At 43.0% G+C, this 25,894-nt stretch overlaps 1 protein-coding gene across 4 annotated transcripts in view; it reads right to left on the bottom strand.

The window, feature by feature from the left end:
• fcho1 (FCH and mu domain containing endocytic adaptor 1) overlaps positions 1-24,750 on the bottom strand; it is a 37,764-nt gene extending 13,014 nt beyond the window's left edge. For 2 of the 4 annotated variants that reach the window (XM_046870478.1, XM_046870482.1), the window contains exons 1-7: positions 24,649-24,750; positions 13,656-13,710; positions 9,153-9,244; positions 4,989-5,063; positions 3,121-3,262; positions 2,034-2,186; positions 1,835-1,939 (exon numbers count right to left, since the gene is read on the bottom strand). In XM_046870478.1, the coding sequence (XP_046726434.1) occupies positions 1,835-1,939; positions 2,034-2,186; positions 3,121-3,262; positions 4,989-5,063; positions 9,153-9,244; positions 13,656-13,688 (600 nt within the window). In that variant the 5' untranslated portion in view covers positions 13,689-13,710; positions 24,649-24,750. Of the gene's footprint in view, positions 1-1,834; positions 1,940-2,033; positions 2,187-3,120; positions 3,263-4,988; positions 5,064-9,152; positions 9,245-13,655; positions 13,711-17,998; positions 18,218-24,038; positions 24,157-24,648 lie in introns of those variants that run through there. The other 2 variants (XM_046870481.1, XM_046870479.1) reach the window with 2 other exon arrangements.
• Between the last annotated feature and the right edge of the window lie 1,144 nt (positions 24,751-25,894).

Raw genomic sequence — 25,894 nt, 5'->3', positions numbered from 1 at the left:
AACACGACTATGAAACAAAAAAAAGCTAAAAAACCACGAGTGCACTTGCAGGAGCTTTGCAACATATTGTGTGTTGAGATAAAAGAATCAGTTGCCTTTGGAGTCGTTTATGACGGCTGTAGGAACGAGATTTTGCGCTTGTAAAACACGTTACAGGCCCGATTCGTATTCAGAGCCCAAACAGCACAAACAGGCGTTTCGACAAATAAACTTCGCCCTCACAGCGATCATGTCGAAGGTCAACCTGCAACTCTTACAGTATAAAAGACTCCAAATGGAACATTAAAATTCAGAAATGATCCAAATGTTAGTTGAATTATTACATTACATTTAAATTAACATTAAATGTTTCCGTTATTACATTCACAGTTTTGCATTGAATCCTAATGCTGCAATTTTAACATTAAAAATCATTTCTATTTTGAATTGAAATATATATATATATATATATATATATATATTTTAGCATGATGAAAGGAACGATTCTTCACATCCAGCTAGCTGGAGACATCTCATCATGGGTGGAGGCAAAAAGCTTTCCCAAGACCTTCATAACAAGATTGGATACACTACATAACTTATTACTGATTGATTTCGCAACTCCTAAACGTTCCTCTAAGCACCAATAGGGACCCATTATCTGCAAGCGGAAGGATCATCACTCAACCATCAAACATCCAAACACAGGAGCTCCTCGCTAAATTTCTGACCAGGGAGTCAACAGAGTAGTTTAAGAGCCATGAAGAAAAGGCAGAGTGAAGCTCCAAATGTTTCCTTCTTCAACTTCAGCAAACCTTTTCTTAATAATAGAGCCGTCTCTGATGAGTGCCCATGGAGGCCTTTTGCCTTCAAGTGTTTCTGGAGGTCTACTTAAGGTTATTTCTTCACTAATCCAAATCAATAAACTACGTCTACGCTTTCGTTTTCAAGTCAAAAAGTTGCTCATCCACACCGAAAACGCTTACATTCCTCCACTGCGCATGAGCAAAATGTGTTTCGGATGTATAAAGTTAGATTCAGTTATCTGCTGTTAAATGAAGCCCTTGTTTATTGTTTCGATTCCCCCGTTATTCTGTCTCGTTTTGGTTCCTCGTTTTGGTCACAGTCTCGTTCGTGTTGTTCGCTAAGTACTGTGTTGTTTGCCCTTGGATTCCGTTCTGGATTCTTTTTTTTTTTTTCTGAGGCCATCTTTTAAAACCAGAATGTTGATGTTGAGGACCTCTGAAAAGTTTAGTAATTTTATATATATATATATATATATATATATATATATATATATATATATATATATATATATATATAAAAAAAAACAGAAAAGAAAGCTGAGAATGAGGGTGGGTATGTGTGTAGAAACAGCAGGAATGGTATCAACATGGTTTTAAATAGACTTTGGGGAAATTGTAATGTAAAGAAGCTCATGTGTAATTATACATTTTATTTAAAAGTAGTTTAAAAAAAATTGTTAAAAATAACAAAAAAAACAACAGTCATTTTAGAAAGAACTGAGATAAAAAAAAAAGTAGTTTTGGAGGCACATTGACAAAATTATTTTTAAAGGGAATCACAACAGAAAAAAAAGAAGTTTGAAAGGAATCTCAAATTTAAAAAAAGTTTTTATAGAAACCTCAAAATAAAAAATAGTTTTAGAAAAACCTCAACATAAAGTAGTTAAGAGGAAACTTGGCATTACAATAAAAGTAGTTTCAGAGGGCCCCTCGATAAAAAAGCCTTTATAGCTATTTTGTGAATATAATTTAATAAAAAATTGTTAATAAAAAAAAAAAAAAAAAAAGAAAAAGAAAAAAGAGATCCATCAATCTAGAAACATCTATACCTGTGCAGATTCGCTCATCTTCTGCTCGAAGTCTCCTCCCGTGGAGTTAAACTTAGCTACAGACGCCGCAAACGACTTGGCCGCCTTCTTGGATTTCAGCTCAGCCTGAAATCAACAAATCAACACAAATAATTATAAATCAGTAAAATAATAAAAATGAGAAATTTCCATGACACATTTTTGTTTTCCTAAAGCACACCTTCTCCAGCTCCTTCTGAGGAGCTCCTTCCTTGCGTAGCCGTTCCAGCTCCATACATTTAGCGTGATAGCCCTCTCTGGCCTTCTGCAAGTGTCCGTTCTGCACCTGTAGAACCTGAACTGCCTCCAGAGTACCAATCACCTCCTCCTTCGTCTGCGGAAAACACCGGTACCATTAATAAGCCAAAACAATGCCAAACCATAATTATAATATTCTTAAATACACTGTATGGTCAAAAGTATTCGGACAACCAATTTATCCAGACATATCTGGTTCTTTTCAAACGGTTACCACAAAGTTGGAGGCACAAAATAGTATAGACTGTCTTTGGATGCATTTGGTGGCATGACATTTTCCCATCATTTGAACTAGAAGACCTAAACCAGCTCCAGCATGACAATACCCCTGTGGACAAAGCCAGGTTCATAAAGATATGCTTTACATGGGTTGGAGTGGAAGATCTCCTGCTATAGTGCTAGTGAACCCTAATAAACACCTTGGGGATGAATTAGAATGCTGACTACACCCCAGGGCAGGACTTTACTAACTCAAATGAGCTCAACACTCCAAAATCTAGTAGAACATCTTCTCAGAAGAGTGGAGGTCATTATGATAGTAAATGGGGCAATAAATGTGGAATGGGATGTTCAAAAGAACATAAAATTTTTTATAGGTCAGGTGTCTACAAACTCCACAAAGGTGTTATGAAATGCAGGTACTGATGTAGGTGAGGACACCTGGGGTGTGTTCCAATTCATCCCAAAGGTGTTCAGTAGGATTGAGATCAAAGCTCTATAGCAGGAGATCTTCCTCTCCAAACCATGTAAAGCAGATCTTCATGGAGCTGGCTTTGTACACTGCCATGCTGGAACAGATTTGTGTGTCCAAGTTCAAGTGAACGCAAAATTGTATTAGCGCAGCCAAACTCATCAATTGTGTGCCTTCAGCTTTGTGGTGACAGTTTGGAGAAGAACCGGATATGGCAGGAAGTAACTATAAAAAGTAAAAAAGCATAGAAAATTTGCATTATGCAAATGAGATGATGCTTTACAGTGCGTCCTCGGAGGCAGAGGTGCTCGGGTGGTACCTTGCGGTGAACTTTGACCTGCTCCTCGCCGTACTTGTTGATGTCACGGATAAGGTCGTTCATCTTCCTCGTCAGCTCCATGTGGCAGAGTGCGACTTTGTCCGAAGACATCCGGAACAAGTCCCACATGGGGGCGAATGTGCTGTGAGGGAGGGAGGAAGGAGTGAGTGGGGGTTAAGAGAAAAAGGGGTAAAGAAAAAGGATAGGGGGAGGGGATAAGGAAATATTCACTACACCTCTGATACAGTTACATTGCTCAAGATTGTAGTTACACCAAAATGTAAAAGGGCCCAACATAGTGATGCTGGGGGTTAAACCCCCAACCTTCAGATCAGTAACCCAGAGCCTAAACCACTGAGCTAGCACTTCCCCGGTTTTCAAAACAAGAAGTTGGAGTCAGAGTACAGGGTCCGCCATGGTACCGCACCCCTGAGGCATTAAGGGTTAAGTGCTTTTCTCAAGAGCCCAACAGTGGCAGCTTGGCAATACTGGGGCTTGAACCCCATCTGGCTATACAGTTTATATCTAAATGATATGTATATTAATATTTGATATGGTATATTACATGATTTAAAGAGGGTCTGGAAAGCTGTTCTCAGACATTTTGGATCGAATGCCAATAACTCGTCCATTGACCCGTTCCTGCTCCTCTGCAAGGACTAGAAATGTGGTGGTGCACTTCTGATACCCCATCGCTAAACATCCATAAGTTCTCAAAGATTTGGAACATGTTTATTAGGATCATGTTTAAAGAATCTGTTTCCATTCTTTTTGTTCGGGATCCATTTCTCTTCTCGCCGTACCGTCCGCCTGACTCGTTTCAACAATTTTGCCTGCGGTGGTTTGAAGCTGAGGTTCGGCGCTCTTGTTTAGTTCTTGGTTTGATGGTCGTCGTAGGAGAAGTTAGACTGCAGGAAAGAGACTGAAATCTTTTGGAACTGCCAGAATTTCATCAGAGGAAAAAATAAAAATGATCTCAGCGGCTATTAATCAGCTGTCGGTGAACATGTTAAACCAGCGATCAGAGACCAGATTTTAGCGTATGATTCTAGGAGTCTCCTCAAGAAAGTGGCCAAAATTTGTTTCAGACGACCAAATCGTGGCCAAAATCGCAGTGTGCACCTGGATTTAGACCGACAACGATATTGTCATGTTTCCATGTATTTTCGCTACGTAAAAATGAGCATCGCCTGAATGAGTGTTGTTTTAAGCACAATAACTAAACCCTAATGAATGAGAGCATCATAATATTGTGTAAAAAAAAAAAAAAAACTAAAAAAGAAAATCTGGCAACCCTGCATATATAATTCTCAGAGGGGGCATGTCAGGTTACTCAACTTTCTTTATCGTAATCGTGTGTGTGTGTGTGTGTGTCTGTGTCTGTGTGTGTGTTGAAAGCAGACGGCATGAAGAAATGACCAAACCATTATCATGACCCTCAACTGGCTGTACTTCACTTCCTATAAAACTGAATTTCCTTTTTTACCACAACACACTTGATCTGAAACTGTGCACAAAGTACCTTCTCTCCACCACATTATCCACCACACACACACACACACACACACACACACACACACACACACGTCATTGTCACCCTCTGTGCTAAAAAAATAATTTCTCAGTGGTGTTCCGGTTCCCTTTTCACAAAGCCCGGCTGAATGTACCAATTGGCCACATGCAGCACTTATATAACTAAGTTTACTAATTTAATTAAGGGCCATGCTCAAGGGCCCAACAGTGGCAGCTTGGTGGAGCTGGGATTAGAACTCGCAACCTTCCGATCAGAAGTCCAAGGACCCACTGAGTTCCCAACAGCTTTGCCTGTAGGAATCAGAATAAAACACAAACATGATGAGGTCACTTACCCGAGCGGGCTTCCATTGCTGGCCATCTTTGCCAGCTTGCTCATGGATTTGGAGTAGGTCTCCTCAATGGCAGCCCTGATCGACACACACACACACACACACACACACACACACACACACACATCAGTACTGTATATTGCAGATTCCCTGTTCAATCCGACTTGTTGAAAGAAATATTCAAAACATCCGATACCATGTTACTACCATGTCCAGCAATTTTCAAGGCTGTAAACTTTCCATGGGAATTATCAGGAATGAACGGGAATAAACTGGGAATTTATCCAATAAGAGGGAACTTAAGTGTAGTTGAAAGAAAAAAAAATCTTGCAGGATAATTTTGGTTAAAACAACCAGAATTCCATCAATTTAATTTAATTTCTACCCTGTGCATTCATCCAGAACATCTCGCACATCATTCCTTCCATCTTGCAAACAAATGTCCAGCTTGGCGAGTATTCACGTGAGTTACACACATTTATGTTTAAAACGTCCTCGTGCTGTGTGTAAGCTGTTGTGCACGAAATGATACTAACAATTAAATCAAATATGTTATTTTAAAAAGAAAATCTGTATTAGTTTGCATGCATGTCAGCTTATGACCAAACTAAATGTTTGGATTTCCCCAAATTTCCTTAAAAAATGCTTGTAAATTCCATATAAATTCCAAGTTTCCAACTTGAAATATTTCCAAAATTTCCCAGATGAAGTTTCTATTAAAAGTTGATTTGATTTGGTGAACTCTGACCCTCGAAATTGTATCACGTGAGAACATCTTGTTTACACGATTATAAAATCGTTTTTTTCCCGCGGTGTCGCTGCCTGCACACACATGAATATTTCAACACGGTCATATCAGGTTGCTGCCGTTTTCACAGCAGGTCACCAAAGAAATTCCGGCTGCTGGACGTTCAGTGTGACTGCAGAGCTCCTACTCAGGATGCTGTTCTTCACGATCTCCTGCTGACAGACACTGAGGATTCGATGAACAAACCCTCCTCGTTTCCTGATTGAAAACTGGAAGCTACTCTTCTCAGGGATGTGGCGCTAATCCATTTGTGCAAGCAAGCTAAAATCAACGAGCTAACGTTGCCAAGAATGAATGATGACACACACACACACACTCACACACACACACACACACACATTCATTTTGGAAGACCTGACTTTTCCAGCTATATGTGGTTCTTCTCCAAACTGTTACCACAAACATGGAGATACACAATTGAACTGGACTAGGAGATCCAAACATGTTCCAGCATGGCAGTGCCCCTGTGCACAAAGCCAGCTCCATGAAGATCTGCTTTACATGGTTTGGAGAGGAAGATCACCTGCTATAGAGCTATAAACCATATTGGGCTGAATTTTTTTCACGCTCACTGCACTCCAGGCCTCCTCACCTCACCTACATCAGTACATGTAAGGCAGTAGAGGGTCAGTGGAGGGTCAGTGGAGGTCAGTGGCGGGGCAGTGGAGGACAGTGGTGGGGCAGTGGAGGGAATTGGAGGTCAGTGGTGGGGCAGTGGAGGGAATTGGAGGTCAGTGGTGGAGCAGTGGAGGGCAATGGAGGTCAGTGGTTAAGGCACATCTTCCCAGAGGAGTAAATGTTATAATAACCTATTTATTGTATGATTATATGTCATTATATCCCTATTATAATATCTGTAAATGTGAAATTCAGCAGGATTCAATCCCATGCCGGAGCGCTGAAGCCAGATGGAAACGCCCTGCAGAGTGTATTCCGAACGTCATTCCGGAGCGTAAAACATTACATTCTGCACATGAAACAGCCCCGGGGGAAAAAAAACCTGTTTGTCTTTTTAACGGGCGTGCAAATGTTTCAGCATGGCAGTGATGAACCGCCTCGTCTCCTGCATGGGGTACGAGTTTCCATTCAGCACATGGGGTCTCCGGTGAAGACGCAGCAGATTCAGATCTCTGTCTGGGGGCGTGACAGAGTGAGAAATCAGATTTTTGGAAAAGATGCGACTCCGAGTTGTTTTCCTTCAATACAATGTTACATGCTAATGTTGTTGTTGTTGTTTTTAATTGCTTCAGGGCTTGAAGGGCTTGTTTGATGGGACTGACAACGGTTATACTGTGAACCTCCTCCAGTTGGACTTGAAACACGTTATAGCAGCTAACGTAAAAATCATGTAGATACAATTCAAAAACTTCAGTGAACATTCAGATCAAACAGTTCTACAGTATAATCACACTTTACAGCCTTGATATGAAGAAAAGAATCTCAGCATTCTCATAACATCAGATCTTGAGGTGTAAAAGCTACAAGAACAAAAGAGCACACCAGGTTCCTCTCCTTCCAGAAAAGCACAGACCAGTTTCATTAAGTCAAATGGTTATTCATGTCTGATCTCTCTGATCATCAAGGTGTATCAGCATGAAGACCATCATCTCAGAAGAGGTTCCTTGTTTTTCTACACCAGATTGCTGTGTGTGATGAAAATCACAGAAGATACTCAGTCATACTTTCTGGAATACTCAAAGCAAACCGTTTCTTCATTCTGATGTTTGATGTGAACATTATATGAAGCTCCATTATTTTTCCACAGTTTGTTCGGCTGATTGGATAACTGCGTGAATGAGGAGGTGTATCAGTGTTCCTATTAAAGTGGATGGGGATGTTTATAGTTACCACGCCTCCTTCACGGAGAGAAAGAAAAGCATTTTGCTTTTTATACTTGCCTCATGAACTTTACAGCACAGTAAAATTCTTTCTTCGCATATCCCATTGATGTTAGGAAGCTGGGGTCTGAGTGCAGAGTCAGGCCCTGGAGCACATTGGAATAGGGGCCTTGCTCAAGGGCCCCAAGAGTGGCAGCTTAGCTAATACTGGGGCTTGAACCTTTAACCTTCTGGTCAGTAACCCAGAGTATTAACCAGTGGGACAGACAGTAGAGAGGCCACACCTCTTTCAGTAAAACTGGCACAGGCCACTCCTCCCTCAGGGAGACAGACATGTACAGAGGCCAAACCTTCTTTAATAAGACTGACATGCACAGAGGCCACTCCTCCTTTAAAAAGACTGACATGTACAGAGGCCACTCCTCCTTTAATAAGACTGACATGCACAGAGGCCACTCCTCCTTTAAAAAGACTGACATGTACAGAGGCCACACCTCCTTTAAAAAGACTGACATGTACAGAGGCCACACCTCCTTTTTAGTGACTGAGAAATTTTCTTGGCTCCAGGTCACAGAGCCAAATAGGCCTGTAGAAGGTTGATGTACCTGTTCAGGTGTGCTTGGGCAAGAACAGAACACACACACACACACACACACACACACACACACACACAGTGTGTTCAAGGATAACCGGATTAATATTCTTCAGTATCCTCAATTATATTAATTCTCCAGTTACCCAAGCCAGCACACACACACACTTCCTCCGGCTTGATCCAATACAGAAATTAAATGAACTCAAGCCAAATACTCACTGATACTCACACTCTGTGTGTGTGTGTGTGTGTGTGTGTGTGTGTGTGTGTGTGTGTGTGTGTGTGTGGACTCCTGGATATGGACAGTAAGCTCTTTGTTCAGTGATACTCCTCACATACCAGTGTGTTTTAACACTACAGTGCAAAGCAGAGAGAGGGAAAGCACACATATTGTACAGGAAGTGTGGGTTTGTTTATTTGCCCGAGTTGTTCTGGTAATCGTTTGGTTTGGATCAGTAATCGGCAGTAGCAGAACTAATTGCATTAGCAGTATTAGTAGGAATAGTCGTATTAGTCATACTGAATCATAGTAGACATGGAAATCATGTTACCTTCAGCACTAATCGCGTTACCAGTAGTAGTAAGAAGCTTCTTTAACTAATACTATATATAAAATTATTACTATATTTTCTCCTCCTAATGCTTCTGGAAATATTACTGAAAATAATAATAATAATAATAATAATAATATGAGGATTTAATATGAGTAATAGTAGTAATAATAGAAGCAGTAGGAGGAGATTTAATAGTAATAGAAGCAGTAGGAGGAGAATTGATAGTAATAGTAAGAACAGAGTCACAACAGCCAACATTCTATGAATATCACAAATCACATCTCTCTCACTATCTCTCTCTTTTTTTTTCTCTCTCCATCTGTCTCTCTCTCTCCCCATCATGCCACCTCCCACGTCTTTGCGCTGTCTCACCTCTCTCTCACAAACTCAGCCAGCTCTTTGGTGGCGATCTGGCCATGCTTCATGTTGTGGTAGAGAACGTCAAAGCCTGCATTCTTCTCCCCCTGAGGACACACACACACAGAGAAAACACATGATAAACATGAGACAGTGTGTGTGAGATGATCAGGTGCATGAGCTGTAAATACTCATTTGAATGATTCACGGTGAGGGTCCCCATAAAGCCGTGGTCCGTGTACCTAAACGCACGTCGTGTCTACAGCAAACTAACGTCGATGCTGCGTCTGAAATCCTTCACTCGTTCCCTTGTTCACTAGGCCCAATACAGTGCATGACACCCTAGTTCACTATTGGGAAAACGGGAATGAAAACGAGCGAGTGAATTCAAACATCGCGGGTTAGAAAGATGCGGCTTTTAAGGACCAGTCAGTCATAAACTGTTCACTACTCGTCTAAACAGTAGTGTATTTCTGTTGTTCATTCACCAGTTTTAATGCCAGCCACATTTATTTAATTTTACTTAAAAACATTACATAAACAAACAAGAAAACACCAAAGATTTTCAATTTTTCAATGTAGAATCCTTTTGTTTGATGAAAGCTTTGCACACTCTTGGCATTCTCTCAGTCAGTCTCATAACGCAGTCTTGTGGAGTTCCCAGAGGTGTTGAGTGCGTGTTGGCTGCTTTTCCTTCACTCTCAGGTCCAACTCATCCCAAACCACCTCAACTAGATTGAGATCAGGTGATTGTAGAGGCTAGGTCATCTGATGCAGTACTCCACCAGTCCCCTTCCTGAACAAATAGCTCCAACATAACCCTAGAGGTGTGTTTGGGGTCGTTGTCCTGTTGAGAAGTAAATGATGGAACACGGAAACCAGATGGGATGGCAGGTCCCTGTGTATTGTACTAAAAGCCATCACACCATCACAGCTCCTTCTCCATGCTTTACAGTGGGAACCATGCACTCAGGAACCGTCCGTTTACACTATGTACATCTAACTAAGACATGGCGGTTAGAAGTTACAAATTTACATTTATCAGAACAAAGGCGGGTTTTCCACTCATCTAATGCTTGTGTTTCTTGATCCAAGCAAGTCTCTTCTGCTTGTTGTTCTTCCAAAGTAATGATTTCTTTTACAGCTTTCTTTAGACAGTGGATGCAGAAATATGTCTGAGATTTAAACTCTTAAAAAGAGTTATGCAAAACGGTGGTTTCTGAGGCTGGTAGTTTCTAATAAACTTATCTTCTGCAGCAGCAGAGGTAGCTCTTAGTCTTCCTTTCCTGAGAAAGTCCTCATGTGAGCCTGTTTCATCATAGTGTTTGATGGTTTTGGAGACTGCACTTGGGGATACATTTAAAGTACTTGAGATTTTTCAGACTGACTGACCTTCATTTCTTAATGATGGACTGCCTTCTCTCTTTAATTAACAGTTTTTTTGCCATAATATGGATTTGTTTGAGTTTGAGTTGTTGTAGTAACACTAATACCACTAATGACTCTGTACACACACTCCTCTGCACAAGACAACAGACGTGTGTGCGCAAGCACGTGCGCGAGTGTGTGTGCGTGAGCATTAACACATGCGTATGTAATTGGTTTGCACTGAAACCCTACTCCAAGAAAGAAACTGAGCCATGTTGTTACACAACACCTGCACACACACACACACACACACACACACACACACACACACACACACACACACACACACACTTTGTAAGCACATGAACAAGAAATGTCACAATGGAATTAAAAACCATTCCAAGTAAACAGCTCGTGAATCTGATTCAGATTTTGTACATGCCAGTGTTTTGTCTGTATTTCTACCACAGTAAACTTTAAAAAGCTTTTTATGAAATTATTAAGGAAGGCACGATGCGGCAGAAATATCAGATCGCGATGCTCAATCATGCATTGCAACGATATAAAAATGGGTACGATTTTCTATATTTGAAAACGCTACTCTTCCATGATGTAATGTCTACAACAATTACTGGGTAATTTAATTTATGTATTTTTTTTCCATATTTATTTATTTATTTATGAAGATTTACTAATTAATTGCACCTATTATCACGAAATCAAAAAACGAAATCAAAGAAGTGACATAATATTTTAAATAATAAAAATTATATCAGGTCATGTCATTTCAGGTCATGCAGGGAACTCGCTGCATGCCAAACAAACTAAACGTGAGTGTGTGTGTGTGTGTGTGTGTGTGTGTGTGTGTGTGTGTGTGTGTGGAGACTCGAGGCGAGGAGGAGACGGTGTATGCTTGCCCTTTAGGCCCGATGTGGAGTCACAGATAACCCCAGAAACAAAACAATGCCACATCCTAAGGGGCGGATTCGGGGTACAAATAAAAAAACTCCCATTCTTCTGAGTTAACACGAGAAGGTTAGAGAGGAAGTGCAAAGAGAACGGGTAAATAGAAGATAAGAAAATAAAAGAAAAGAGAAGAAAAGAAAAGAGAAGAGGAAAAGGAGGGATGAGAAAAGCAGAGTAGAGGAATAGTGAAAAAAATAAAAGAAAAATAGATGAGAGCAGAAAAAGGAAGAAAAGATGAGAGGAGAATAGTGGAGGTAAAAACAAGTTAAGAAACAGCACATTAAACTCTGCAACATTCCACAATATCGGCACCTGAAATCCATCATGACCCCAATTATAAACCAGGAGCCCCACATGGGGTCACGACCTTTGGTTATTGGACCCCAGTGAAAAAGCGTGTTTTACATTAACGGCTCTGAACGACTGTCGTGATATTTTCATCATGGGGTCGCCCTTGAGGACGAGGGCAAAAACGAAGCTGACGATGAGTAAGATGAGGATGAAGACAATGAAGAAAATAAAGATGAAAAAGAGAATGAAGACGAGGAAAATGATAAGGACGAAAATGAGGATGAAGATGAGGACAAGAATAAGCAAAAGGAAGAGGATAAGCATGACAATGAGGATGACTGTGAGGATGAGAAGGAGAAGGAAGATGGGGACAAGGAGAGGATGGAGATGAGGAAGAAAAAGATGAGGACGAGGATGAAGACAAAGACAAGGATGTCTGTGCAAAAAGTATTAGGTGCTCTGGGTACCATTAGGTTTTGAATGAGGGTGCACTCCTAGAGGGTGTGTGTGTGTGTGCGCGCAGGCAGGTGCACGAGTGTGTGCGTGCGCGCACGCACGTGTGTGTGCATTAATACATGCGTATGTAATTGCTTTGCACTGAAACCCTACTCCAAGAAAGAAACTGAGCCATGTTGTTACACAACACCTGCATGCACATACACACACACACACACACACACACACACACACACACAGACAGACACACACAGACACACACAGACACACACACACACAGACACACACATATATACAACTTTTGTCATTGGTTGTCAGGTCAGTGGGTGAAGTGTCCCCTTACACATAGCGGTCTAACAACTGCACAAAACTGTGTGTGTGTGTGTGTGTGTGTGTGTGTGTGTGTGTGTGTGCGCGTGTGTGCGCACACGCAATATTTTTTTTTAAGCAGCTTCATTGTCTTTTAATTAACAGTTTCATTAATTGTTTAATCATGTCTTTACACTTACTGCACTCGGGGGTGTGATCACACACTCAAGAACATGCTCTCGCGCACACACACACGCACACGCACACGCACACACGCACACACGCACACACACACACACACACACACACACACACACACACACACACACACACACACACACACACACACACACTTCAGTTTTGGGCCTCGAGGGTTCTGAGAAATTTTATTTGGATAATAGGTAAGATGGCTTAAAGTGGTCCGTGTGTGTGTGTGTGTGTGTGTGTGTGTGTGATTGTTGTGATCCCATGGGATCCAGTGTTGCAAAACATTGCTGCTCCAGGATGCTTTGTATGTATGCGTGCACACACACACACATGCACACACGCACACACACACACACACACACACACGCACGCACCCCTGTATCTGCTGCCGAGCACTGGTGTGTAAATAGAGGCTGAGGCCGGGGTACACAAGTGGTAAGAATTCCACACCTGTTGGCAATTTATCTAATCAGTGTTCTCTTTGCAGTAAATGGGGGGATAAGAGGATTGAGAGAAGGGCGGTTCGAAAGAGGAGCAGAGAAGAGCAGAAGGGTCCCCGAATGATGACTGAGCACAGGCAGGTGCCAGGGAAAGGCGTGCTGGACCGCGAGGAAAACTTGGGCTCTAGAAAGTGAAAGCGGGCCGATTGGCGAGTGAGACTATCAATCCCTCTCTCTAACTCTCTCTCTCTCCATTTCTCTTTTTTCTTGGTAATTTTCATCTGTCGGTTTATCTCCGTCTCTCTTTTTCCCCCTCTGCCTGCCTCTCTCTCTCTCTTTTGCTGAGGTGTGAACCTGAAATACCTTGGCCAGGTGTGCAGCGATCGCAGAATATTTCGGTCCCCTAGGACCAGCTGACACGACTCAGCTTTTTACACACACACACACACACACACACACACACACGCTTTCTCTCACTCACCCAGAAATTGTTCCTGAAGTATGCAGTCTCCATTTCGAAGCGTTTCTACAGAGATCTGTGGAGGAAAGGAAAACAGTATATCAGGTGATGGTGTGAGAACAATAAACGACCAGATCAACTTAAATACAAACACACACACACACACACACACACACACACACACACACACACACACACACACACACAGCTCTACCTCAGACCTTTAAATCTGCACACTGACATGTGACTGAACATCTCAAACTGTCTGAGTCTCACTATGTCTCTCTGTATTGCTTATGATCTCTTTCTCTCTCAGTTTCTGTATGCCTGTCTTTTTCTGTTTCTCTCTATCTCTGTGTTTCCATCTCTCGTTCTTTCTCTCTCTTATACTCTCTCTCTGTATCTTTCTTGTCTTGGGCTCTTTCATCCTCTTTTGTTCGTCTGTGTCTTTGAAATTGGAACAGAGGAGGCAGCAGTAATAATTACAAAACCACCACCAATGTTAATAATAATAATGAGGATGAAAGCTGTACTGTCAGAACTCAGAACCCATCTCTGAGCAGACACATCAGGGTGGATTATTTGTTTCAGTTGGTTCCTTACAGAATGAAACAATGTAAAGGCACCTTCCAGCAGAGCAGATACGATCAGAGGAGATGAGATGAGTTGAAAGGAGATGAGATGAGTTGAGATGAAAGCAGAGGAGTTAAGATGAAAGCAGAGGAGTTAAGATGAGTTGAGATGAGTTGAGATGAGAGCAGAGGAGTTTAGTTGAGATGAAAGCAGAGGAGTTGAGTTGAGTTGAGTTGAGATGAGTTGAGATGAGTTGAGATAAGTTGAGATGAGTTGAGATGAGTTGAGATGAGAGCAGAGGAGTTTAGTTGAGATGAAAGCAGAGGAGTTCAGTTGAGATGAAAGCAGGAGTTTAGTTGAGATGAAAGCAGAGGAGTTGAGATGAAAGCAGAGGAGTTGAGTTGAGATGAGAGCAGAGGAGTTGAGTTGAGATGAGAGCAGAGGAGTTGAGATGAGTTGAGAGCAGAGGTTGAGTTGAGATGAGTTGAGAGCAGAGGAGTTGAGATGAGTTAAGAGGAGAGCAGAGGAGTTGAGATGAGTAAAGAGGAGAGCAGAGGAGTTGAGATGAGTTAAGAGGAGAGCAGAGGAGTTGAGATGAGTTAAGAGGAGAGCAGAGGAGTTGAGATGAGTTAAGAGGAGAGCAGAGGAGTTGAGATGAGTTAAGAGGAGAGCAGAGGAGTTGAGATGAGTTAAGAGGAGAGCAGAGGAGTTGAGATGAGTTAAGAGGAGAGCAGAGGAGTTGAGATGAGTTGAGATGAAAGCAGAGGAATTGAGATGAGAACGGAGGAGTTGAGATGAGAAGAGATGAGATGAGATGAGCTGCAGAATGCAGAGAGACGGTGCGGAAACTTTAACTCCCACCGGGGACAGGACCAAAAATAAATAAATAAATAAATAAAAAGCACCTCTACTAGGATAAAAATGTCAGACAGCGGGAGACAGAAAGACAGCAGCAAAGTCAGGAGACAGACAGAGACAAGAACGAATCATTATCAGAGATCACACAGGAGTCTGGAGAAAATTACTGACTTTTATAGCCTTTATACATGCTGCAGTGCATTCTGGGTATATTTAAATACACATCCACTAAATGCTAACCCCGCAGAGCATTATGGGTATCCCATACTAATTGCTATCATTTTGGTTGCCATGTTACTGTTGCTATGGTTACACACAAGCCTTTTTTCGCTGAGTGTAATTCTGTTTCATACAGAAGCAGAGAGATTCGTTTTTGTGCTGCGAATTTAATGCTGTTTTACCGGACTGGACCATAGGACACACACACACACACACACACACACACACACACACACACACACACACACACACACACACACACACACACACACACACACACACACACACACACACACACACACACACACCTCTGTCTCCCTCCATTTCCATCTCTCCCTCCATCTTCAGATCCTTCTTTATATACAGATCCTTCTCAGTCTCTTTCTATCTCCTACTCCCTCTCTTTCCATCTCTCATGCCATCTTCAGATCTTTCTCTCTCCCCATCCTCTTCTCCCTCTCTCCAGATTCTTCTCCATCTCTCTCTGTCTGTCTGTGTCTTTCCCTCCATCTCCAGATCCTTCTTCACCCTGTCACCCTCCCTCCATCACCTTCTCCATTTCTCCGTCTATCTCTCTGAGCAGGAGACACGTTATTTTTTTTCCTGACTCGGATCTAAACAAGGGCCATAATCCAGATGATGAAAAGGTGCTCCTAAAAGATTGGACTTGGCCACGCCCAGATAACGACGAGCATTTTAACGCTTACTCAAACATCACAGAAGATCTGCCAAACGACTTGAATTACACATGACTTACACCAAGGTTTCTCTGAAGAACCTACAACCTCACCATCGAATAATTCTACACTCAGGAAGTGGTGCGGCCAAATGTTTGTGGACATCTAACCAAAAGATTGGGATGTGCTTTTTGAAATCTTCAGACCCTTCTTCATCTCTCCATGTCATTCTCCCTCCATCTCCCTCTTCATCTCTCCCTGACAGTTTCCCTCCATCTCCAGTTCCTGCTCCATCTCTCCCTGTCAGTCTCCCTCCATCTCCAGACCCTTTTTCATCTCTCCCTGTCGGTCTCCCTCCATCTCCAGACCCTTCTCCATCTCCAGCTCCCTCTCCATCTCTCCCTGTCGGTCTCCCTCCATCTCCAGACCCTTCTCCATCTCCAGCTCCCTCTCCATCTCTCCCTGTCGGTCTCCCTCCATCTCCAGACCCTTCTCCATCTCCAGCTCCTCTCCATCTCTCCTTGCCGGTCTACCTCCATCTCAGACCCTTCTCCATCTCCAGCTCCTCTCCATCTCTCCCTGTCGATCTCCCTCCATCTCCAGCTCCTCTCCATCTCTCCCTGTCAGTATCCCTCCATCTCCAGATCCTCTCCATGTCAGTGTCCTCCATCTCCAGATCCTCTCCATCTCCAGCTCCTCTCCATCTCTCCTTGCCGGTCTACCTCCATCTCCAGACCCTTCTCCATCTCCAGCTCCTCTCCATCTCTCCCTGTCGGTCTCCCTCCATCTCCAGCTCCCTCTCCATCTCTCCCTGTCAGTATCCTCCATCTCCAGATCCTCTCCATGTCAGTGTCCCTCCATCTCCAGATCCTCTCCATCTCCAGCTCCCTCTCCATCTCTCCTTGCCGGTCTACCTCCATCTCAGACCCTTCTCCATCTCCAGCTCCTCTCCATCTCTCCCTGTCGGTCTCCCTCCATCTCCAGCTCCCTCTCCATCTCTCCCTGTCAGTATCCCTCCATCTCCAGATCCCTCTCCATGTCAGTGTCCCTCCATCTCCAGATCCCTCTCCATCTCTTCCTGTCAGTCTCCCTCCATCTCCAGATCCTCTCCATCTCCAGCTCCTCTCCATCTCTCTGTCAGTCTCCCTCCATCTCCAGACCCTTCTCCATCTCTCTGTCAGTCTACCTTCATCTCCAGACCCTTCTCCATCTCTCTCTGTCGGTCTCCCTCCAGCTACAGAACCTCTCCATCTCTCCCTGTCCGTCTCCCTCAATCTCCAAATCCCTTTCCCTCTCTCTCTGTCTGGCTCCCTTTTTCTCTGATTCCTCTCCATCTCTCTCTGTCTGTCTCCCTCCATCTCCAGATCCTTCTCTCTCTCCAACTTCTTCTGTCTTTCTCTCCATCTCCAAATCCTTCTCTATCTCTAACTCTCTCTCCATCCTTCTCCATCTCTTGTGGATTGAGGAGTGACTCAGGGGTTACGCCAGTTCAGGAGCTCTAAAACAAAAATAAGTCATCCAAAGCCCTGGCTTTAACCTGTAGTGAACCTCCCAGTCGCAGTGTGTGTGTGTGTGTGTGTGTGTGTGTGTGTGTGTGTGTGTGTGTGTGTGTGTGTGATGTCACACAGCAGAGTCTCCTCACACAGCTTTATCACAACCGAGACGGAGGACTGGCGGTCGGACGTCATGGTAACGGTGAAAACAAACACACCGACATGAGCAAAAATAACACATGCAAGGAAAGAAAAAAAGGTGCATAGAAGAAAAAGAAATTGATGGGAAAAAAGGAGAACAAGAATGAATAAAGTCATCCATCATTCCATGCTTTCAGAAAACAGGTCTTCCAGAACTGAACAGAAGATCCTTGAAGAAGTCTTTGGGGAGCAAAAAGCAAATGCCAAAGAGAGGAAGAGAAAGAGGAGGAGATGAGAAACAGAGAGAGAGAGAGAGAGAGAGAGAGAGAGAGAGAGAGAGAGAGAGAATGAAGAGCTAAAGAGAAGTCTTTCTCTCAAGGGAAGAAGTCAGACGTATACAAACCGAAGGGTTTGGGGTGCAATTACTTCTGATCAGCTGAATATTTCCCAACAATCCCAAGTTCTTTATTCCTCTTACACCACAACCACCCGTCAGCGGTCACATGACGTTGTACTTCTTATCCGTTTCCGGCTACTACGTGCGATGTCCGTAATGATAATGATAGCATACAGACAGGAACGTGCTGAGCATCCTGAGTTGTGCAGACTTCCTGTCAGAAACTGACAACTTCCTGTCGACTGAAACCCATCTCACGCTGCCTGACGTGCCGCCTTTTTCCGTCTCAGATTTTATAATAAACAAAAAATATTTAATCGTCCAGAATCTGAAAAGGCGAACATTTCCACCATTTCAGGGTTCTCTCTTTCCATCTTTCTCCTCATCATTATCACTCTTTTTCTATCTGTTCTTTCTCTCTCTCTCTGCCTCTCATTCCTTTTGTCACTGTCTCTTTCTCTCTTTTTCTTTCTTCCTCTCTCTGCCTTACTATATTTTTTCTGTCACTCATTTTCTCTCTCTCTCTGACTTTTTATCTTTCTTTCTTTCTCTCTCCCTCTCCCTGCCTCAGTCTCTCTTTATCTTTCTCTGTCACTCTTTCCTTCTCTCTTTGCCCATCATTTTTTTCTCTATGCCTTGGTCTCTCTTTGTTTTGGTCTTATCTGACTTTCTCTTTGTCTCTCTGTCACTCTCTCCCTGTCTTGGCATCTTTCTTTCTTTCTTTTATTCTTTCTCTCTCTGCCTTGATCTCTCTTTTCTTTCTCTCTCTCTCTTTGTCATTCTGTCTCTCTGCCTCTTTAATTCCTTTTTATTTCCTTTATCTTTGTCTGCCCTTTTCTTACTCTCTCTTTTTCTTTATTTCTCTCCTTTTTCTCTCTGCCTGTCTCTCTTTCCCTCTCGTTTCCCTTTTCCCTGTCTCTTTATCTCTCTCTCTCTCTTGTATCTATCTGCTTGTCTTTCTCCTCTTCTTTCTCTCCATCAGTAAGTTCACCACTCTCTCCAATTATTTTGTCTCTTTTTCTTTCTCTGTCTGAGAATCTTTCTCTCTATTTCTGTCCATCTTCCTCCTCATCTCTCTACTTGTCTCTGCCAGTCTCTCTCTCTCTCTCGCTCTCTCTCACACCCCCTTGGTGTTTTCACGTCAGCACTCGGGTGTAAACGGTGATTATAGACAGAATTGACATTATTAATAAACAGAAATAAATCAGTGTTTATCAGTTTATCTGGGGACATGCACCAGAGTGTCTCCGTCTCAGTCACGTCATCATAATTCGCTCATTTACAGATTAATATGAAAACTTCACTGATCTTCTGCAGCTGCTGAGGACGAGTCCATACGGCCACGGAACAGACAGAATGAGGTAATGAAGAAGAAGAAATAATGAGCTTTTGTTGATAAGTACGTCCTCATCTCTTTCTTTGCTTCACACACACACACACACACAGGGTAGGTCATGTGCTTCCCTGACGACCCAGATAACACACAGACTCGAGGTGCCCGAGTTAAGAGACGCTTCCTCTGCACTGCAGTAAATAAAACTCAGACTAAAACCACCAAACCAGACACAGAACAAAGTTTTCCACCACCAGCTCGACTGCCACACGGATCATTAGCTACGTTAGCTTTATGGCTCAATGATTTTCTACACAAAAACCCTGGAAGATTTCAGAAGAGGTGTCTTCATACTGACTACCAAACAGGACAAAGAAATTGTGCCTACTTAAGCAGCCTTCTTTTAGTGGAAGTGATGATATTCTGGTCCATAATGACTCCAGTGTCATGGAGATGATGGGCACAAAGACCATGCGTCCTTCAACAGGTCTGCGTACAGAAGCCACACCTCCTTCATTAAGACTAAAAAAGGTACAGAAGCCACACCTCCTTCATTAAGACTAAAGATACAGAAGCCACACCTTCATTAAGACTAAAAGGTACAGAAGCCACACCTCCTTCATTAAGACTAAAAAGGTAATGAAGGAGGTGTGGCTTCTGTAAGACTAAAAGATACAGAAGCCACACCTTCATTAAGACTAAAAGGTAATGAGGAGGTGTGGCTTCTGTAAGACTAAAAAGATACAGAAGCCACACCTCCTTCATTAAGACTAACAGGTACAGAAGCCACACCTTCATTAATATTAAAAGGTACAGAAGCCACACCTCCATTAAGACTAAAAAGATACAGAAGCCACACCTTCATTAAGACTAAAAGGTACAGAAGCCACACCTCCTTCATTAAGACTAAAAAGATACAGAAGCCACACCTTCATTAATATTAAAAGGTACAGAAGCCACACCTCCATTAAGACTAAAAAGATACAGAAGCCACACCTTCATTAAGACTAAAAGGTACAGAAGCCACACCTCCTTCATTAAGACTAAAAAGATACAGAAGCCACACCTCCTTTATTAGGACTAAAGATTTACAGAAGCCACACCTCCTTCATTAAGACTAAAAAGATACAGAAGCCACACCTTCATTAAGAATAAAAAGATACAGAAGCCACACCTTCATTAAGACTAAAAGGTACAGAAGCCACACCTTCTTCACTGGGACCAAACATTACAGAAGCCACACCTCCTTCATAAGGACTAAAGAAATACAGACACCTGAAATAACCTCCTTTATTGGGTCTAAATAGGGAAAGAAGCCACACCTCCTTCACTTGGAAAGGTATAGATGCCACGCCTGCTTCTCTAGAGACTGATAGATATGGTACTGAGCCGCACCCCTTGTACTGAAACTAGACACAGGGGCCACATCTCCATCACTTAAACCAACCAACAACTGAGGCCACACCTCCCTGGACTTGAGAAATCAGTAGCAGAAGAAAACAGTAAAGAGAAACATTTATTTAATGTAACGTGTGTGTGTGTGTGTGTGTGTGTGTTTTGGGGTCTGTGGTGTAAATAGTGAATGAATGCAGATTTTTGTGCTCAAAGCACTGGAGCAGCTGCAGCCCCTGTAACCAGGCCTGTAGCCACAGATCATCCATCTGCTCTCAGTGAGTGTGTGTGTGTGTGTGAGTGAGTGAGTGAGTGAGTGAGTGAGTGGTGAGTGAGTGAGTGAGTGAGTGAGTGAGTGGTGGTGAGTGAGTGAGTGAGTGAGTGAGTGGTGGTGAGTGAGTGAGTGAGTGAGTGAGTGAGTGAGTGTGTGTGTGTGTGTGTGTGTGTGTGTGTGTGTGTGTGTGTGTGCTTGAGAGCCTGAACGCTGCCCTGTTTGGCAAAGCGGTAAGGCTGGCAGGGAGATAAAGAAGGGCACTGCGGATGAGTGGAACAAGGGAGGGTAAATCCCAGAAGAGCCTGGAGGAAGCGGACGTGTCCCAAATCACTCATACTCTAAAATCTTGCTGATAGAATCATTATTTTCCTCGAAGGAAGAACCGAAGAACCCTGAAATCTAAAGAACCCTTGAAGAGTTCTCTTTCACTCGTATCATCATCGTGTTTTTCTTCCTCTCACTCATTCATCCCCTCGTTTACATCTGCATCCTTCTTCACTGGAAACCAGGTCTCTCTTTCGCTTTCTTCCACCATGTTGTGTCACTCGGCCCCGCCATCTCTCTCTCGAACCCCTCAATCTTCCGCCGTCTCCATCTCCAATCTGTCTCCCGCTCTCCATCCATCTCTCATTATATCTCTGTATCATCTCTGTCCATTCCTTGTCTATCTGTCTTTCTCCATCTCTCTATCGGTCTCACACTCTTCATTTCTCATTCTTTCTCTGTCCCACGCTCTCTCCATCTCTCGCTCTTTTACTGTCTCACACATGGCATGTCTCTCACTTGTCTCCATCTCTCTGTTTCTCCACATCTCGTTCTCTCTCTCTCACACACACACCCCATTTCTCACACTCTTCCACATCTCTCTCTCTCTCTCGCTCTTCTACACTCCACATCTCGTTCTCTCTCACACTCTCCACATCTCGTTCTCTCACACTCTCTCCACATCTCGTTCTCTCACACTCTCTCCACATCTCGTCCTCTCACACACTCTCCACATTTCGTTCTCTCACATTCTCTCCATATGTCGTTTTCTTTCTCTCTCTCTCTCTCTCTCTCTCTCACACACTATTTCTTGCTCTCACAGACTCACACAGTATCTCCATTTCTCTCCTTCTCTTTTCATTCTTTCACACTCTTTCCACATCTCCCTTTGTGTCTTTTTCTCACACACCCTCTCCATCTCACACAGTATTTCCACATCTCGTTCTCTCACACTTTTCACCATCTCTCTCTCTCGCCACCTCTGTAAGTAGTCGGTGTTGCTTTGTTTGTGACATACAGAAAGATGACAGTCGCAAACCAGACCTGTCCTGTGTGTGCCTGTGTGTGTGTGTGTGTGTGTGTGTGTGTGTGTGTGTGTGTGTGTGCTTTAATTCAACATCGAATTCTAAGCCTCCACTGTTCCCCATTTAACAAGACCCTCCACACACACGCAGCTGACGGCTGTGTGTGAGATCAGTGGCAGAACGAAAACAGAGCCAAACCTCTTCACTTCAAGAGAGTGTGTGTGTGTGTGTGTGTGTGTGTGTGTGTGTGTGTGTGTGTGTGTGTGCGCCTCAAGCAGGCAGGACCTCACAATTAAAGCTCTCACCAGTCTTGTGGTTGGTGACTGGTTTTGTCTGATGACCAGCAGGTGACCAGGAATGTATATCTATCTCTCTCTTTCACACAAACACACACACACACACACACACACACACACACACACACACACACACACACACACACACACACACACACACACAGAACATTTAGGCACTGAAAAAAAAAGCTTACAATACAAAACAGGAAACAATACACGCTCTGGTTTGCTCCAGCAAAACTTGCATAGAGTGTAAAGAAGCGTGGAACTGAACGTACACACACACACACACACACACACACACACACATCTGAGAGATTGTATCAGATGTGTATTGAATGTATTACGAACGTAACATGGTGCTTTTACAGCTAATGGCCCTCAAGAGCGATTACAAATCCTCCCTAGAGGTTACGGTTAAAAACCAGCTTCAACTGCATGCAGTTACACGAAATCTTCTCGCACCTGATCCAGCATCGCTTCCATACTGACCTCCTGGTGCGGAGTAGTGATGGCGACCAATCAGCTGCGAGCATTTTACATACCGACACTGAGGCAATTTCATCATGGACAGCAAGTTAGAACAACAAGCAAACGTGAAATTCTGAGTGAACCGGCGCACGTCTGCCACGTCTGGGGTGCAGTCAGCGTGAAAGATCTATCCCAAAGGTGTTCAATAGGGTTGGAGCTCTCTAACAGGAGATCTTCAAATCCAACTCAATGTAAATCATATCATCATGGAGCGAGCATCATGCACAGGGTTTGTATCATCATGCTGGGACCAGGTTTTGGGTCTCCTAGTTCAATTGAGGTGTATAAAAGTGTGTGCCTCCAAATTTGTGTTAACAGTTTGGAAAAAGCTGAAAGTCAGGTGTCGCAATACTTGTCCATATAGTGTATGTATATTTCTATGGTGAAGATCAGAGCATCGTCTTGAAGGTTGCGATTGAATCGGAGTAGATGAAGTGATCATCAGCTTAAGAAGCAAATCTTATCATATCAGATCTCTGAAATGTTCAGCTACATGAATGACAGCGATTATTAATGAGGAGATGTGGGAATAAAACTGTCCAACAAACACGGAGCAGCTCCATCCTACGACCTACGGATGGTCTGATGTGATGAAGACCGATGTGATAGTGAGCTCCAGGAGATCCAGGTTGGGACCAGATGCATGAAGGTTGTGTTTTGTTTGTCTCGTCATTTGCAAGAAAAGTCCATTTCTCTTCACCATGGTGTGTGTGATCCGAATCCTGATTGGTCACCCCAAAGTGGAACCGGTTGATATGAACACCTCCGAAAGACGTGGTGGAACTTCTTGAGAATTGCTCTATAATTTTTACACATCTGGTTCCAACCTGGACTTCCTCGAGCCCACCAGCATGAGGGCATCATGTCACACACACTTGTTGACTGTATTATGATATTGTAGCAGTGCTTTTCATAAATATTGGCACCCTACCTATTCAATGGTGCATGGAGTCTTGGATTTTATCACATTTCTCAAATGCAAACAGAGACCCGTGTCAAATTTGATGTCCCTTGAATGGAGCTGATGAGCAGAATGTTGAGAAAATATGCTGTTTATAAGGAAAAAAATTATAAAAATGAAAAAATCAGACCTCATGAGCCTCATGTATAAAAAGCTGTACAATTTCACATCAGAGCAACTTCCTACCTTATTTAAGGCACCCTATTAAACAGCCCCAAACAAATAAGAATCACATCTATAAAATAAGTGAATAAATTAATTAAGATTAAAAAAATAATAATAAAAAACCGTTTTATCAAACAGTTTCACCAAACCCCTTCATTGAGCACGGCTCCGTCCCAAATAACGCCCAATATCGTTCACGAGCGCACTACGCGCGCCGTTGGAACCAACGTCGCTCGCGCATTAGCCAAGTGCACTATTACCAACTATACAAGCCGTTTGGGACGCGGCCGGCGGTGTTTTTTTTTTTTTTTTAATGCGTTACATGAGATGAGAGCAAGAGACAAACCGGAATGTCCGTATATGAAATTAACCCTTGACGCCTAGAAAAGCATAGGGAAAAAAAGCTCAAAATCACCTTTTCGTAGGAAGAATAAGGACAATATGGCTCATTTTTCCCCGCTCTCTCCTCAGCCTTGCAACCCGCGCCGCGTTCACTGGGATCTGATAGTAACGAGCCGCTGACAGGAGTCAAGAGAAAAAAAAAAGTCCCCGCCCACCTTTGATCCGATTGGCTACCGCGCGTTAGCTACTGCAGAATGGCATGGCAACCGTGGAAAAGGCGGGATGCTAAGGGCGCGGAAACAGCCAATAGGATCACGAGGTTTTTCTTTTATCTGCGCGAGCGCAACGCCCACGTGGTCGACAAGCGACGCAATTGGACAAACCTCACGTCCATCATCCTGTGACAGAAAGAGACGTGTTTTATATCTGAAACATAAAAGTGAACAATTCTTGAATCGTTTAATTTCAATGATATGAACTCTGGAATCAAACAAGACATTTACATCAATAAAATGTTCTCCATATTCCATATATACATTAGACCACCAAAAGAATTGGGACACCTGATTGTGGTTTATGGTCTGGCTGGGATTTGAACTCACCTTCACATACAAAATCCAATACCTTAACCACTAAGCTACCACCGGGTTCTTTTCCAAAAGGGACTGTGCAGGTAGGACGTTTTGGAGACAAGGTGGGGGGGAAACATGACTGAGATGGTTTGGTCATGTGCAGAGGAGGGACATGGGGTATATGAAGCAGTAGAAGAATGCTGAGGATGGAGCCATGGAGCCAGAAGAAAAAGATAAGGGCTAAGGAGGAGGTTTATGGACGTCCTGAGAAAAGGCATGCACGTGGTTGGTTTGATGATCCGTTGTAGCCCTAACGGGAGCAGAATGAAGAAATAGTAGTAGTGTGGTTCATATCTAAACTGTTACCACAAATTTGGAGGCACACAACTGTACAGGATGTCTATAGATGCAATTGGGAGCATGACATTTTCCCTCCCTTGAACCAGGAGACTCGAAGCAGTTCCATCATGACAATGCTTGAAGTGGAAGATCTTGAGCTATCAACCTCACCTTATCTCACCAACATCAGTACCTGACATACTAACGCACATCCTTGTGGCTAAACGATCATAAATTTCGACAAGCACACGGTAAAATCTTCCCAGAAGAGTGGAAATCATTATAACAGTGGAAAAGAATCATACAAAATTTTTAGACATTGTTACTTATTTCACACTTAAATTGGTTTTCTAGTTCCAGATCATTTTATTCCTTCCTACAAATGTCTAGAAATAGTGTTAGCATGCA

This window comes from Silurus meridionalis, chromosome 17 (genome assembly GCF_014805685.1).
Source record: "Silurus meridionalis isolate SWU-2019-XX chromosome 17, ASM1480568v1, whole genome shotgun sequence".
Taxonomy (NCBI): Eukaryota; Metazoa; Chordata; class Actinopteri; order Siluriformes; family Siluridae; genus Silurus; species Silurus meridionalis.
Note: the sequence above shows the minus strand (reverse complement) of the source record. Positions and strands in the feature narration are given on the sequence as shown.